Consider the following 15501-nt stretch of genomic DNA (forward strand, 5'->3'; position numbering starts at 1 on the left):
AGAAAATGGGTGTTCGCTGGATACATTTCTATTGGGAGTCATTTACTTTTCCCTTCAAATTTTGTATCCTGATAAATGAAAATACATGTACTACAATGCGCACAGATGGATATATCACATAAAAATAAACTAAAGATTAATACTATATATAATGTAGTTTCCAGAAGTAGAATTTATTCTTGTCCTGGAAATGTACCCTGTAAATTATAGATCCAAACCTAGCTTAACATGCCTCACCCGTAATAAAAGCCTCCAGCAGCTTCTTAATGTTACAAGCAGGTGTACAAAATCTGAGCTCTTTAGAATGGAAGATCTAGATTGGTAGGATTGGATATCCATTGCATAGTTGGACCTGTGATATAAGCCTCATCACTGTTTAGCTGGTCAAGTATGTACAGTAGTGTTGTATCATTTAGGATTTCAGTTGTATGTTTGTATTGTACAGGGTGGGCCATTTATATGGATACACCTTTATAAAATGGGAATGGTTGGCAATATTAACTTCCTGTTTGTGGCACATTAGTATATGGGAGGGGGAAATTTTTAAGATGGGTGGTGACCATGGTGGCCATTTTGAAGTCAGCCATTTTGGATCCAACTTTTGTTTTTTCAATGGGAAGAGGGTCATGTGACACATCAAACTTTTTGGGAATTTCACAAGAAAAACAATGGTGTGCTTAATAACTTCTTTCAAATTCTTTCATTAGTTATTTACAAGTTTCTGACCACTTATAAAATGTGTTCAAAGTGCTGCCCATTGTGTTGGATTGTCATGCAACCCTCTTCTCCCACTCTTCACACATTAATAGCAACACCACAGGAGAAATGCTAGCACAGGCTTCCAGTATCTGTAGTTTCAGGTGCTGCACATCTTGATGGTATGGTGTGGTATATGGGGTACAAAGATAGTGGGGCCATTCTTCATCAATGGAAACCTCAAGGCCACTGGATATGCTTCAAAATGGCCGCCATAGTCACCACCCATCTTGAAAAGTTTCCCCCCTCCCATATACTAATGTGCCACAAACAGGAAGTCACCAACGATTTCCATTTTAATAAGGTGTATCCATATAAATGGCCCACCCTGTACAACTTTCTAATTGTTACAAGTCTTTCTAATGGGGCTTATCCACTGCATGGAACCTACTTAGCTCGGCTTGGCACTTTTGGTTTTCCATTGGGTAAATTTGATATCTGATCGGGTACTTTTCCATTCTTACATGCACCCAGTTCGAGGCTAGCGAAGTAGGGACTAAACGTGAGCTGTAAACATTATGGAGTGCTGACTTGCCAGAGACGGTTATATACACAGTGTAAATATACCCTTGAAAGTACCACCATAGTGACACATTTTCTGGCAGTGTAGGTGGATTGGCTACACATGAAGTGTCCATAGGTGTGAATATGTGAGTGTGTGTTGCCCTGCGAAGGATTGGCACCCCCTCCAGGGTGTGTTCCCACCTTGCACCCTGTGATTCCGGGTAGGCTCAGACCCATCGCGACCCTGAACTGTATAAGCGGTTACAGACAATGAATGAATGAATGAATGAATGAATGTTTACAATATATTTAGATTCTTTATTTGAGATGCCATAAGGCTATGATGATGAAGTCCTCTCATTATCAGTAGCTTTACAGAAAATGCCTGGAAACCCAGCAGTGCTTGGACTGTGGTATATGGAAATGACACCACAAACCAAACAATTTCTTCAAGTTTTCAGTTAGCAATTAACAGATGACTAATGCTTGTGCTTGAGAACAAAAATCTTGAGATTAGTAAGCTAGTTCTGTTTTTTCTGTTATTCTGTGTTAAGTCGATGACTCCTTTTCCTTTTTGAGACATTTGTCACTGCCCTTTTGGAAAGTGTTTGAGAACTAACAGGCTCTTAAAAATCACACCAGGGGTACTGTTTCTGAACATGAGAAGACAAGGATCCCCGGAGAGCCATGAGATGTCATCGACCGCTATCTTGATGAAATGGAAAAGGTTAGTCTGTTTCATGTGTATCCTGCACAGATACTCAAGGTCCTTCTCAAAAAGTCTGATCCAACATAACAACTAAAATGATCTTATGATAATATTTGGCCTGTAATAATAGTCCTCAGAAATGACAGACATTTCTTTTTACTCAAATATGTCGCCAGTTTTATTATTACTAGTTCCACCCTTTAGCTAAACCCCCAGTCACAAAGTTGGGAAGGTGATGGTTAGCACATGCTTCTTTTGAGACGTGACACCAGCTACATTTTGTTTTACACTGCTACTAACATGCCACTGCACACTTGAAGTAGAACACTAACTGTAAGGGTCTGTTATGTCAGCTAACGAACACCTGCATCGTCTATCATCAGGCTGACTTTGTGTGTTTAAACATGAGTTAGCCTTTTCTCACTGTCCTTTACAGTTTTGCAGTGTGTTTATTTACAACTGACGATATTCGTGTTGTGGTAGTCTTCTGTTTAAACAAAACATGACGAATAACGATGCGGTAAACACATGACGTTCAACCAAAGAGGACAGTGTCTCTTTACAGTTATACTCAAAGAAGAAATTAGTAAAATGTCGGAACTATCTGTAAAGTGTACACAAGAATGGTGTTCTGCGCATGCGCCTCCTTAATCGGGTAGCAATAAGGGGGTTATCATGTGACCGCGATTGCTGTTTCAATTTTTAGACAACTTCATATTTTTAATTCTTACACACACACACACACACACACACACACACAGTAGGTTAGTAGGTACACCTACTTTGCGTCTACAATCAGTGCCCATCAGCTCCACTGACCATACAGGAGCACTTTATAATTACAACTACTTTGCATTTAATTCCACCATGGAAGACATCAGCAAGTGGGTTAGAAAACCTCCCTACACTGTGCCTTGGATCAGTAGAAACGTTCTCCTTAGCACTATTTAATGAATTCCACAGATTTGCCATCATCATCCAAAACTAATCATATTTTTTTTCCCGACCTCACCATGCTCTTGTGGCTGCATGCAATCAGATTCTCACAGAACTCTAGTTTAAAATATTCGCAAATAAAACCTACCATTATTTCTAGATGAGAGGTCAACAAAATTTTTACCATAGTGTAAATTATATTTGATCTTGTGGATAGTTTTAAAGTATCGCAAATAAGTTTGAGTGTTGATCGAACCACTACAGGTGAATTAAAAAATATATATACAAATGAATCAATTGTGGCTGCACGGTGGCGCAGTAGGTAGTGTCGCAGTCACACAGCTCCAGGGACCTGGAGGTTGTGGGTTTGATTCCCGCTACGCATGACTGTCTGTGAGGAGTTTATGTGTTCTCCCTGTGTCCTCATGGGTTTCCTCCCACAGTCCAAAAATACATAGGTGGATTGGTGACTCGTGAGTGTGTGTGTGTGTGTTGCCCTGTGAAGGACTGGCGCCCCCTCCAGTGTTTATTCCCAGCTTGAGCCCAATGATTCCAGGTAGGCACTCAACCCACCGCGACCCTGAACTGGATAAGGGTTACAGATAATGAATGAATGAATTGCACATACAAAATTCATCTTTTTAAATGGCTGCCATAAATGATGTTAGCTGGCCAACATACTTTTGCCCCTCTGTGTTATAACTGTGTCTGGAACTAATAAGCAAGTAGGTTTGGGATCACAGCACTGCAAAGTTTGAAGTACACATTTTATGATTAAGCTGGGCAGTTTGTACATTGCTAATGATATATAAGCTTTCAGTTCTTGTGAGCTTCTTTAGCCACGTAGCTGCAGTAACAGCAAACGTAAACAAATTTGGGATTAGTGGATCAAATATTTTGGGAATGAAGCTCTGCCAGCACCAGCAGGAGATTGACACAGTACTCCAGGGAAAATAACACGTCTTCTATGAGCACAGGCAGCAGATGCCCTTTGTGCAGGCTGTCGCTCACAACGTCCAGTGCTGCTGGGCTTCTATGACACTACGAGGAGCACCCAGTTAATGGGCTACAACATCCCTGAGGTACTGAAGTAATTAGCCAGTATTCTGTTTTATTTTTTCCACAAGTTTGCTTGGGCTTTTTGTAGGTGCAAAAGTAATCTAGATTGCTTTCCTTATCATGTTACCTAAGGCACTGTGGTCATTAGTCATCTAACAGCTGTTCTTTATGAGCTCAGTTAATGGGCATGACCCAATGACTTCCCTCATTTCCTGAATGAACAAGGTGATTTTTTATACAGGTGAGATGACATTGTACTTGTACCATAGCTTCGGGTTATATTGCTCTGTATCAAGTTTTAGTACATTAGATTGTATTTGGTTGTGATTAGCATGCTAGCGTGTGTCCATTGTTCGAATTAGATGTCATTAAACATACATTTTATTTAATTACTGTAAATTAATATTTTTGTATAGAGGTGTAATAAATGGAAATTGGAAGCATTAAAACATATTTAGTGAGCTGCTTTGTGTTAAAAAGTTTTGCTGCCATTGTGTTGCCCTGCTGAACCAATTCTATGATGGTGAAATGGGGATACAAAAGTGTGCAGAGACCGGTAGGCCAAGTGTAGATACAAGGTAGGCATTCCTACTCCAGTGGTCATTCAGTACACACATTTCACTGCACACCATTTTCCCCATTTACGAGAAACATGACAGATTATTGCAAACACATGCCGTGGTTAAAGTCTGCTCCTGTTGTGTTTGCGTAGTTACAGGTGGAGGTGGGAGTACAAGGTTAATTATGATTATTATTGGGCAATGAATGCTGTTTCCCAGCCTGCTGGTCCACAGTGATGTAAATTGAACAAGGTTTTTGAGGTGGGCATTTTAATGAAAGAATGCAGAATCATGAACAAAGACAAGAAATGAATATAAAGTGCACAGATTAATTTTGATTTCAGGTTGAAAATTGCCTGAGAGAGGTAAATGTCTGGCATTTCAAGCAACACTAGGTACGATTTGATGTTTTTGCTCCTGGGCTCCCCCTACAGCATTGTCCTGAAATCAAGGTTGAGGTGAGTGGGAGTGGTGGTTTCTTTCCCACCTCCAAAAGTTACATAATACTGTTACTGCAGTGCTGGAGCCAAGAGTAGCCTGTGTAGCGCCTCAATGATTTTTGAAGTGGTAATTTTAAAGTAAAACTTTACACTGTAAAAAAATTCTTGTACATTTTACTGTAAAATACTGGCAGCAGAGTTCCCAGCCATTTACTGTATTTTTACAGGAACACTACTGTACTTCAAATTTACAGCATATTACTGTAATTGAATAATACAATAATTTACTGTAAATACTGTGATTTACAGTAAAATACTGTAGCAGACTCGCTGAAAATTTACAGCATTTTTTTACAGTGTAGTGTTTTTTACACAATAGTATTCCTACTACAACTTTAAATATGCTTCCTTTTGTTCATAAAACATGTTTTGGGCGATAAATTACGCTTGATGGAACTGCATAAATATGATGTTTTTTGTGTGGTTGGGACTTCATTTTAAGGTCAATAGTGCTAATGTGACCTTTCACTGGGTTTCATAAATATCTCTTTATTTCTGTCTTTTACCATGTGGTGGTTGTGGCAGGTCCTCATGTGTGTCTGGGTGAATCTTTAGCTCGTCTAGAGCTCTTCATAATTCTGGTCACACTCCTCTGGCATTTTCATTTGTATGGCCTGGTGAGGGGTTCCTGACCTCTAGCCTGAATTTGAAGGGATACACGCTCCCAAGCCCTGACTGACCATCACACCAAGGAGAAACCAGGACAACTTCATGTGACATATTTTTATCCCATATTTCCTATAAAATTGAGGTTATTAATATGAAATATATATTTTTATTCACTCTTTGCTGCAGAAACGGCTTCTACTGTGTTGGGTAGGCTTTAGACTAGTGTTAGATACTGAATAGAGCACCGTTACCTCAGTATACTCTACAGAACAGAGCTACCGGGGATGTCTACAGTCATTTAAACTTACAGTGTATAATTAACTGATGTAGATAATCTGGCCTTATTAAAAAAAGATAGTACAGACAGATTCCCTTAAACAAAATAACAATATGTAACAATACTGGTTTAAATATTTCAGTATGATTATTATTCATATGTAGTTTCAGTATATTTGAGAAAACAGTGATATAATGAAAATCCCTAGTGTGATCTTAGAATGCTTTCTCTTTGTTGTGTTTTGACCTTGAGGGAAACCTTCGCCTTGATTTGCACCACTAAATTGCATCACAAGCTAAATGCATTTCAGGACAGCCTTTCAAAATCTGATATGACTGATCTGTGCCCCTGACTGGTCTGTATAATTGTGTATTCCAGATTTGTGTCAGTTCATTTCTGTGTAAGATCTACTGCCAACCATTCTTCATAGAAATAGCATGTGCCAGGTTTTATTGCTGTAATGTACAACTGCCACTAGGTGGCAATAAAGCTGTGATATATTGGGGCCCCCTGATTCGATTACTGAACAGCCTCAGAGAAGAATCCACAATGGTGCTGTGTGTATCTGTTAATATGCCCTGCTCATGTATTCTTATAAAATAATCAATATAACAGACAAAGCAACAATATCTGGCATGCAACGACTCCTGGACAAGAAAAGGAAGCACCTTTGGGTACAGCAATATGTAGACCGTCCTTTTAGTTTGGCAGGTCAGTCACTTAACGCTCACCCATTTCTGGCACATACAGTTTGTGTAATCTCCATAGATATCCATTGCCAATAGAATGGGATGATCAGAAGAAGCAGCAATTGTCTTTAAGGTCACCATGCCCAGTTCATTCATTATTCTATGTAACTTCATTCTGGTCGGTGTCATGGTGGGTCCAGATCAAGAGCCTACTTGGAATTACTGGGCAAAAAGCAGGAACACACTCTGGAAAGGGCAGCAGTCTATCACAGGGCATCACACCTACCAGGCACTGGCCTGAACTTGTGTCACTATGGCATACCACATTTAAAAAAAAATTAAATAAAAAATACTATGTAATTTTATAGGGCGGCATGGTGGCGCAGCATGTAGTGTCACAGTCACACAGCTCCAGGGACCTAGAGGTTGTGGGTTTGATTCCCGCTCCGGGTGACTGTCTGTGAGGAGTTTGGTGTGTTCTACCTGTGTCCGCGTGGGTTTCCTCCAGGTGCTCCGGATTCCTCCCACAATACAAAAACACCCGTTGGTAGGTGGATTGGCGACTCAAAAGTGTCCGTAGGTGTGTGTGTGTGTTGCCCTGTGAAGGACTGGCGCCCCCTCCAGGGTGTATTCCTGCCTTGCGCCCAATGATTCCAGGTAGGCTCTGGACCCACCGCGACCCTGAAATGGATAAGGGTTACAGATAATGAATGAATGAATGTAATTTTATCAAAATCTCAAGTGAGATTGGATTCACTTGCTATAATTTCTAAAAGCAAGAATAATAAAATCATATTTTGCAAGATATCCTGGTATTTATATTGTTATCTTGAAAAGCCAATGATACTAAACTAGCCATAGCAAAAATTTAATAGGATGTGTTGTGAAAATGACTTTGCATATTAAGAAAATTATTCTCCATTCTCAAAAAACTGTGCATTAGAACACAATCACCCGCAATCCACTAACATCCTTCCCATAAACCAATTAGAAAGATGGCTTGGAACTGGAGGAATAGAAAAACATTTTCTCTTTTGTTTGAAAACAACATTGAACAGATGTGTTTGTGAGGATCATGTACATGAAAATGAATAAGTTAAAATGAAGGGCTTAGACCCTTGTTCTCCCTTTAATTACAGCGTGAAAGCATGCGCTTCAAAAAGGGCCTATGGGGCTGGGGCAAGAACTGATGTAAGACCATATTTCCAAGTTTGTATCTTGACCATATGGAGGCTGTACATGAGGTTATTCTGAGGGCTGACACCAATGAGATTTTATTTTTTAATCAATATAATCTTCAGTTCAATCCTGTGCCGCTTATGCTGCCAAGGCTCTACTTTTCAGCTGAGTATTTCTGAATCCAATAATTAGATGGACCATGTAGGGTCACTTATTCTGCAGGAAGCAGAGTCTTCAGGAGCGGGGTTGGTGACCATTGTAAATCAAGTAGAACAATCCATTTGGCTTCCCTTCAGCCAACACCGCCAGATCAATTCAAGAAGTCTTTGCTGATTAGCCGATGAAGATGAAAGCCTGTTTCCTCCACTTGAAATAATAATAGGTCCCTTGTTATCTTTTAGAGTTCAGAGTATCTGATTGCAATCATATAGTCCTATCCCACAATTTAGAGTTAAAACCTGTTTTCCAAGGTCCTGTAACTTAGCATGTCATGATTATGACTTGCTAGCTCATATGAGAAGCTATCCTTTCTCATTAGTATTAAATGTTGGGGCATGATAATGAGATGCAAATTGAATATGAATGTGCTCTTTTATAAACTCTAAAAATGAATTTTGTTTATAATCTTAATTGAGACACAGTATATTCCAAACTATCTCACAAATTAGAAAAGTGCATTTTTGAACAAAGCACAGAATGGCAGTCTTCAGTTGTCCCTACGGCATTCCAGGTAGCTGCCAGGGCGCTCCTACATGGTCACTAGGGTGAAACTGTGTTTTGGTGGTTTCTGTGGTATGTTAGATGGTTGCTAACATGTTGCTAATTGGTTGCTCTGGTGTAGCTAATGTTTTTCTAGACAGTTTCTCAATAAACCGAGTGGTGGCTGAAGTGTCCTAAATCATTACTGTGGTGGTTGCTCTGATATGTTTTTTATGGTGGCTCATGCTGCTGTGAACTAATGTGGTTGTGAAATGGCTGCAATAGTGTTGGTAAAGTGTTTTTGGGTGGTCGTTACAATATTCCAGTTGCTATACATTGGTTGCTAGGCTGCCCCAGGTGGTTATTAAGATGATGCTAAGTTGGTGTAATAGTGTGTTGCTAATGTGGATTTCCGGTATTTTATTTATTTATTAATTTTTCCCAATATGTATTTTTCGTTGACAATGTTCCATATACTCCCGGGTGGTTGCTAAGAAGTTGCCAAGTGGTTGTATTAGCGTCTCATGTGCCTCAATCTTGACATACGTTATTCCTATTAAAAATGGCATACATCCAGTCAATACAATACGTAACCCGACAGACAGGGCATTCATAACAAGTACATCCAGGCACTTGTAGAAACTGGAAATCTGTCACAGTTGCAGTGTTTGATGCACCCTAGAGGTATTTTGCCCTGAAGTGTGCTTATTGACGTCACCACAGTGTAGACTTTAGGAGGACCACAGGGCTTAGGGCTCCATTTGGGAGTGGGCTACGTGTGTGCGCTCCACTGAGTGAGGGGGCGTGGTCTCGCCTCTGCTCAGACAGCAGTGTTAAAGCGTGGAGAGCTGTGAACTCCTCTTCTCTCTGCTGCTCGAATCAGCGACTTTCCTGAGTAATAACAGCTCCGGAAACAGCGGGTAAGTTCAGTAGGGGTCAGATTGTTATTCTTGTGCAGGTTTGAGCTGTAGAATAGAACAGAAATTAATAGTTCAGATTTCCTAGATGTATTCTTTGAGATGATGGTGACTAAAGCCACACGTGTGGCACTAGGCTGTATTGGATGTGTTACCCTGGATGTTTTAGTGCTTATTGGGAATATGTTATATCTCTGAATGGAATTAATATACGGTTTTGCTGAAAGCTGTTCTTAAATACAGATAGTGACAACTCAGCTGTCCACCACTTTCTGCTTTCAGCAATTCATTTTATTCTCGTGTTATTTCACTTTAGTGATAGCTTATAACTCATGAGTGCATTTATAACTTGGAAAAATAATCTATTTTTAATTTATTTAATTTTTTCAAAATATTGTTTTTTAAAAATATTTGTTTTTAAAATATTGTGTTTTGGAATCACTGCTGACTACAGTATAATGTGAAACCAAGTTTCTAAAGGGAACAGAACTGGAAGGGTTTGGATTAAGGATGTATTCATATGAGAACAGATGCCGATATTTGTTTTTCATGTGTATATATATCTGCAGATTACTATATGTAAACCTGAATTAAATTAAGTAAATTAAGTAATCAGAACAGCAACTACCTGGAAAATATATCATTTATTTCTATTAGTTTAAAAATGTTTACTATTTATTTATTTATTTTTTAAATTAATTTGTAAATGTACGTCTCTAACATTGTCTCAGATTTAGTAAAATGTTTTTTTCCTTGTCTGATATAATGTTATGGGTTTCCAGACAGGGATGAAGCCTAGTCCTGGACTAAATCCTCCTTTTATTGGAAAACCTCAATACAAAATGCTGTGTGGTCCAGGACTAGGCTTCATCCCTGTCTGGGAAACCACCCCATAAGGTTTTGTTCTAACAGTAATGAAATTCAGTGAATACGCTGAATGAATTGCAAACACTTTAGCATAATATAATAATGCACATATTTTGCTTTCAGTCACAGATTCTGTTAATCTGAGAAGACTCAAATACATTAATGAATGATTTATTAGTTCTTAATCTTATTCACAACGACCACTCAACTCAAACCCAAAGGCTTTAGATGTTGCACTGTTTGTCCAGAGAATGCAATTTCAGAATGCTCTACAGCACCATGCTGACAGGGCTATATACATCTCTGGCTTACACTGACCATTGGGCAGGGTGAGCGTAGGCACATATGCAGCTGCCTTGGAGCATTCCAGCTGTTCCATTCTATTGGAAATGCTTTTGTGTAGAAGTTACACAAGCTGTGTGTGTACCTACTTATGTCAGAAATATCTGCATCTTAAAATTGCTGTGTTCAGTGATTAGATGTCGTGTCCACAAACTTTTGGCCACCCAGTGTGTCTGCCAATACTAATATGACTCTGATGTTATTGTGGACCCATAGTATGTATGTCGTCTGGGGAGGTAAACAGGAAGATGTCTCATTCTTATTCATTGTTACTGAAATCACTGAGGATTTACAGGCGTGTTTCGGAGCAGATCTGCACAAGTAGTTTGGAGCAGCACTACTGGGATCTGCGCACATCTTTGAGAAGCTCATGATGGGTGTATTATATAAGGAGAGCCAACTCCTCTACAACTGCTTAGACCTGGAGCCTGACAGCATCAACAAAAGAGAAAAGAGCAATAAAAAAGCAATTGTTCTCTAACAGGCAAATCTTAAAATAAACCCAGTTATGTGAGTCATAAAGACGAATCATAGTTTGAAAGTCTTCTCTTTGATTTTATCTTTGTTATACATGAATGCCAGGCTTAAGAGAAGTGTTCCAGCATGGATAATAGGCCCCACGTGTCTGTGATGGCCTTGGAAGGCCATGGATGCTCTTCTATATCATGAAGAGCCATCCCTGGTTGAAAGCTTGCTATGTCTGGGTGCGAGAGAATGCAAGTTATCAGCTTCTACCTAGAGGCAAGGTGAACACTGATCTGCTCAGTGGTGGTCTGTGGCTGGTAGTTGGAAAAGACATAATAGTTTCATGCATAGTAATAGGATTTGATTGACTTTAATCACAAGAGCATTAGTCAGGTCAGGTACTGATGTGTAATGAATAGTTATGCATAATATATGGCACTCCATCTCACCCCAAATTAATGAGGCTCCTTCTTTCTGGGATACACAGTTCCACAATTAGCAGTTGAATGCTGGCAGGCTTTATGTCCCACTAGTCAATGATCCAGTGCTGGGAGCTGTATACCCCTCTAGCTGACACTTGACTTTGGATTTTATCCTGAGCTCAATGAAGAGTCTTTTCTAAGCATACCCTGCCAGTGCTTGTATCCTAGCCATGATATGTTGGGGTTCCAGGGAATGTAATTTTTCAGCTTCTTACTAGAGGCAAGGTGAACGCTGAGCTGCTCAGCAGTGGTCTGTGGCTGGTAGTTTGACAAGACAGTAACTTCATGCATAGTAATGACGGGCCTGTTGTGAAACACTGGGGAGATCTAAGACAGTGGAAGTCAGCTGAAAATTGGTAGTAAATAATTGAAAATGCAGCCAAACAAAGATAAAGAAACAGAAAAATACCATAGTCGTAGTGTAGTCATGCTCCCTGGAGCCTCTGTAGACCTTTGCAGATGTTTACAAACCCAGAACTAATTCGAGCAGGAGTGTCCCCAGAACAGGTCATAATTCTGCCCTGTGCAGGCTTTTCACACTTTCTTAAAATGCATCTCAGCATTCTCGTGATCACTTATGAAAGCTTGCATCTTGGATCACTTGGTATTTCACAGTGAATAAGCACATCTTGCTTTGGAACACTTGGTGTTATTGTTTGGCCTGACAGATATTTCAACAAGCCATTGTTAACAACGAAATTACATAATGGTACTAATTTTGAAAATGCTTGCATTTGATGTTTGGGATACAGGGGCAGAATCAGAGCAAGAGCGGATGCAGCTTTGCGACAGATTGAAAATTGGGCGATTAATGTGTTCTGTCTTGTAATGAGGAACCGAGACTGAACAGCTGCCATGATGTTTTGGCTTTTGAACTAACTGTAGGACTGGCCCACTTCAGATAAGAACAGACTCTTGTGTTCTCAGGGCAAACAATCATTTTTTTTTTTTGTTCTAAAGAATCAGAATATGTACTGTGGGGAGGAAGGGGCTTCTCTCTGCTGGTAGCCTAAAAGAGGCAGTGGTAACTTATCAAAGAGAGGGAAAGAAAAGAAAATAGATAAAGGCAGACACAAGGGTAGTGTGTCACTGGGCTTGGGGACAAAGTTGTTATTCTCTATGGTGCTCAACTGACACTTCCTGGAAAATCCTCAGTGGACACCCCTGCACCATTTGAGAGGCATGGCAGCAATGGCATTAATGAACCCAAAACAATCAGATGTGTGTATTCCCCTGCTTCAGACAGATGGTAAGGAACATGCCTCACTGGAGGATATGTCTCTTGTTTTGCTTCACCTGCACGAAGTGACTGGAAAATAGCCCTCACCCCTAAGTCAAATTTCCATTGACTTAAGAGTACACACAGAATGAAGGAGGGCCCAAAACTAAACCATGAGGAACGCCTAAAGGCATAGTCATTAACATTGAGCATATTACTGTTTAGTTAAGCTTTCATGATATAGAAACCTTGTTTGATTGCACGGCGTTGGAAGTGCATACTGGAGTGAATCCATGCTGTGAAATAGCTTTAGACTTAAAGCTCATTTTCATCTGTTGACTCATACAAGAGAGTGTCATTATAGTGCTGGTGAAGGGATGAACTAGTTGAGGTTCTTAGTAAGATGGTAAGCTTCTTCCTTGCAGTGAAGTGGAGCTTGGGTGGTTGATCTGCTCTGTGCTGATACAGATGTTGCATTAGCGAGTGTGAGTGTGTGTGTGTGTGTGTGTGTGGCAGGCACATAAATACCCTCTAGTAAGTATAAGACATTTGAGAAGTGAGGTGAGTTTTAAATTATTATGTATCCCAGGCTGAATCTATTTTTAGAATATATTGAAGGGCATATTTTGAAGTATTTGAAAACCCATGACAAATTCCTCCTCTTTGTTCTCCTTCTCCTACTTTGGGGACATATTCTGTGCCCATATGGATACACACATATTCAATACATACGTACAGAGCACAGTATGAATGCCCTAGAGCCCTTAGTCAGCCCACACAGTCCTGTGCAGCTAAAATGCTTTTTTTTCTTCACATCAATTTGCCATATCTTTCCCTGGGCTAGTGACAGTTTCCCTGTAACACAGTGAGCAGTGGATGCCAAATGACAGGGGCTTTCTCCTAGCAGTGCACTGGAGCAGACCTGGCATCACTGCGCTTTGAAGCTTTTTTTCATAGGAAAAAATTTTTCTTTGTATTACCCCCCTACAAACATTCTCACACACCCCCAAGTAACATCTGGCTCTCTCATTAGCTCCTCACAAAAAATACACTGAAACGCCTATTGTGTAATCCAGTATATATATATATTTTTTAATTCGCTTCTGGAGTTTCTTTGCCTTGAAGTTTCAGTGTTCTCAATGTGCTGTCATCATTTGTAAAGTCATAGTGTTTCTGCATTAGTCAGTTAATTTAATCTGCTATATTAGGTCAAAAAGTAGTAAATAATGCGATTGATTAAAAAAAAAATAGGTAGAACCCCTGAAGACACACACACCCCATAAAACATATCAGTAGGACCCTAACCCTGTCACTGTGGTGGTACCCTCAAGGATACATATTCTGTACCTGTAGTTAGGGAACATCATTGTACCTTATTCTATTAAAACTGTAGATGTTAAAACTGTGTTGATTTCATATGCTCCATTTCATCACCAGGACTTATATAATGTCCTTTATTGTACACAGTTCTAAAATGAAAATGTACAAATATTCACCTCTAATGTAATGTACGTTTTCGGGAACACAACTAGACTTTAAAACCACTATTCTATCCTTTAAAGGTACATTTACACTGTTTGTACCTTTAGGAACAATAATTTATCTGTACTGTAGCTTTTTTGCCTGACAAACCTACGGGGCCGGCCTATAAGAGACATTTTCCCTTACTGACTGACTGACTGACTGCTAATGTTGAAATGCTAATGTGTAAGTAGGAACTGTTAATTCAGCCATATTTCACAGAGAGAACTTGGCTGTCTGTTGTTAGTTCAGCCATATTTCACATTCCAACACATGAACTATATTTGGAACTGTTCTTCGTGTTTTCACCGACATAAACCAGCAAAGTTCCCAGCTGGAACCAAAGAACAGTAGGTTCTTCAGTGCGAACCGTGGCTGAAAAATAGGAAATCAGACAGGACCACGCTCCATTTGTGTGTGTTTCTGGGGCTGTGTTTAGCGTGACACTATGCACATTAGCAAGAGCCTCGGCTCGATGATGGTTAGTTCACAAGCTCAACCGGACGACTCGGAACTCGGCAATATTTACACATGTGTAATATCTCACAGAGAGAGGAGGACTGCTGAATTTGTCTTATTTCACGTGTGTGTATTTGTGGTGGGGAGACATTTTGTGGCATTAGCCTGTTTATAAAACTGCCCATAGCCACATTAAACTTTGTTTTATCTCTGACCACTTACATTGAATAAATAAATACTTGTAATTCTTAAAATCAACAAAATGTTCTTGTTCTTCATTGTTCTTTTATGGTAGGTCATCTAGTATTTATTTTTAAATTAAATGAACAAGAAAAACACTGATGCCGGTGTTATATTTTATGAACAGAACTTGACGTGCTCCTTTTTTCATTTCTACATTTATTAGTCCTCCCCTCCATATTTTCTGTAAAACACAATCACATAACAAAAAACAAATGTAAACAAATACATTGACATGAAGCACCAAAGGTTCACCAGACCTTTCAATGACAATGGGTATGTATTTTGAGCTTTCCTGTTTTTGAAATGCCAGAAACACCTTTGTGAATATGGTTATATGGCTAATGGCGGTCCGGCAAAACCTTGCCTAGGCTTGGCTAATTTCTCTTTGCTCTTGTTTTTCTAAGAGTGTACAGTTCATATCAGTGCTTAATCAATATTGCAGTGCTGCCATTTACATGTTACAAAAGGCTCTACCACTCAAATATTATACTGTATTGTATGTAGCATCC

At 39.6% G+C, this 15501-nt stretch overlaps 1 protein-coding gene across 3 annotated transcripts in view; it reads left to right on the plus strand.

Annotated features, from left to right (window-relative positions):
• Window positions 1-1902: 1902 nt before the first annotated feature.
• Window positions 1903-15501, plus strand: part of rph3aa (rabphilin 3A homolog (mouse), a) — a 47086-nt gene continuing 33487 nt past the window's right edge. For 2 of the 3 annotated variants that reach the window (XM_066650849.1, XM_066650850.1), the window contains exon 1: window positions 1903-1987. In XM_066650849.1, the coding sequence (XP_066506946.1) occupies window positions 1920-1987 (68 nt within the window). In that variant the 5' untranslated portion in view covers window positions 1903-1919. Of the gene's footprint in view, window positions 1988-9254; window positions 9398-15501 lie in introns of those variants that run through there. The other variant, XM_066650851.1, reaches the window with a different exon arrangement.

The sequence above is a fragment of the Hoplias malabaricus genome, chromosome 18 (genome assembly GCF_029633855.1).
Source record: "Hoplias malabaricus isolate fHopMal1 chromosome 18, fHopMal1.hap1, whole genome shotgun sequence".
Taxonomy (NCBI): domain Eukaryota; kingdom Metazoa; phylum Chordata; class Actinopteri; order Characiformes; family Erythrinidae; genus Hoplias; species Hoplias malabaricus.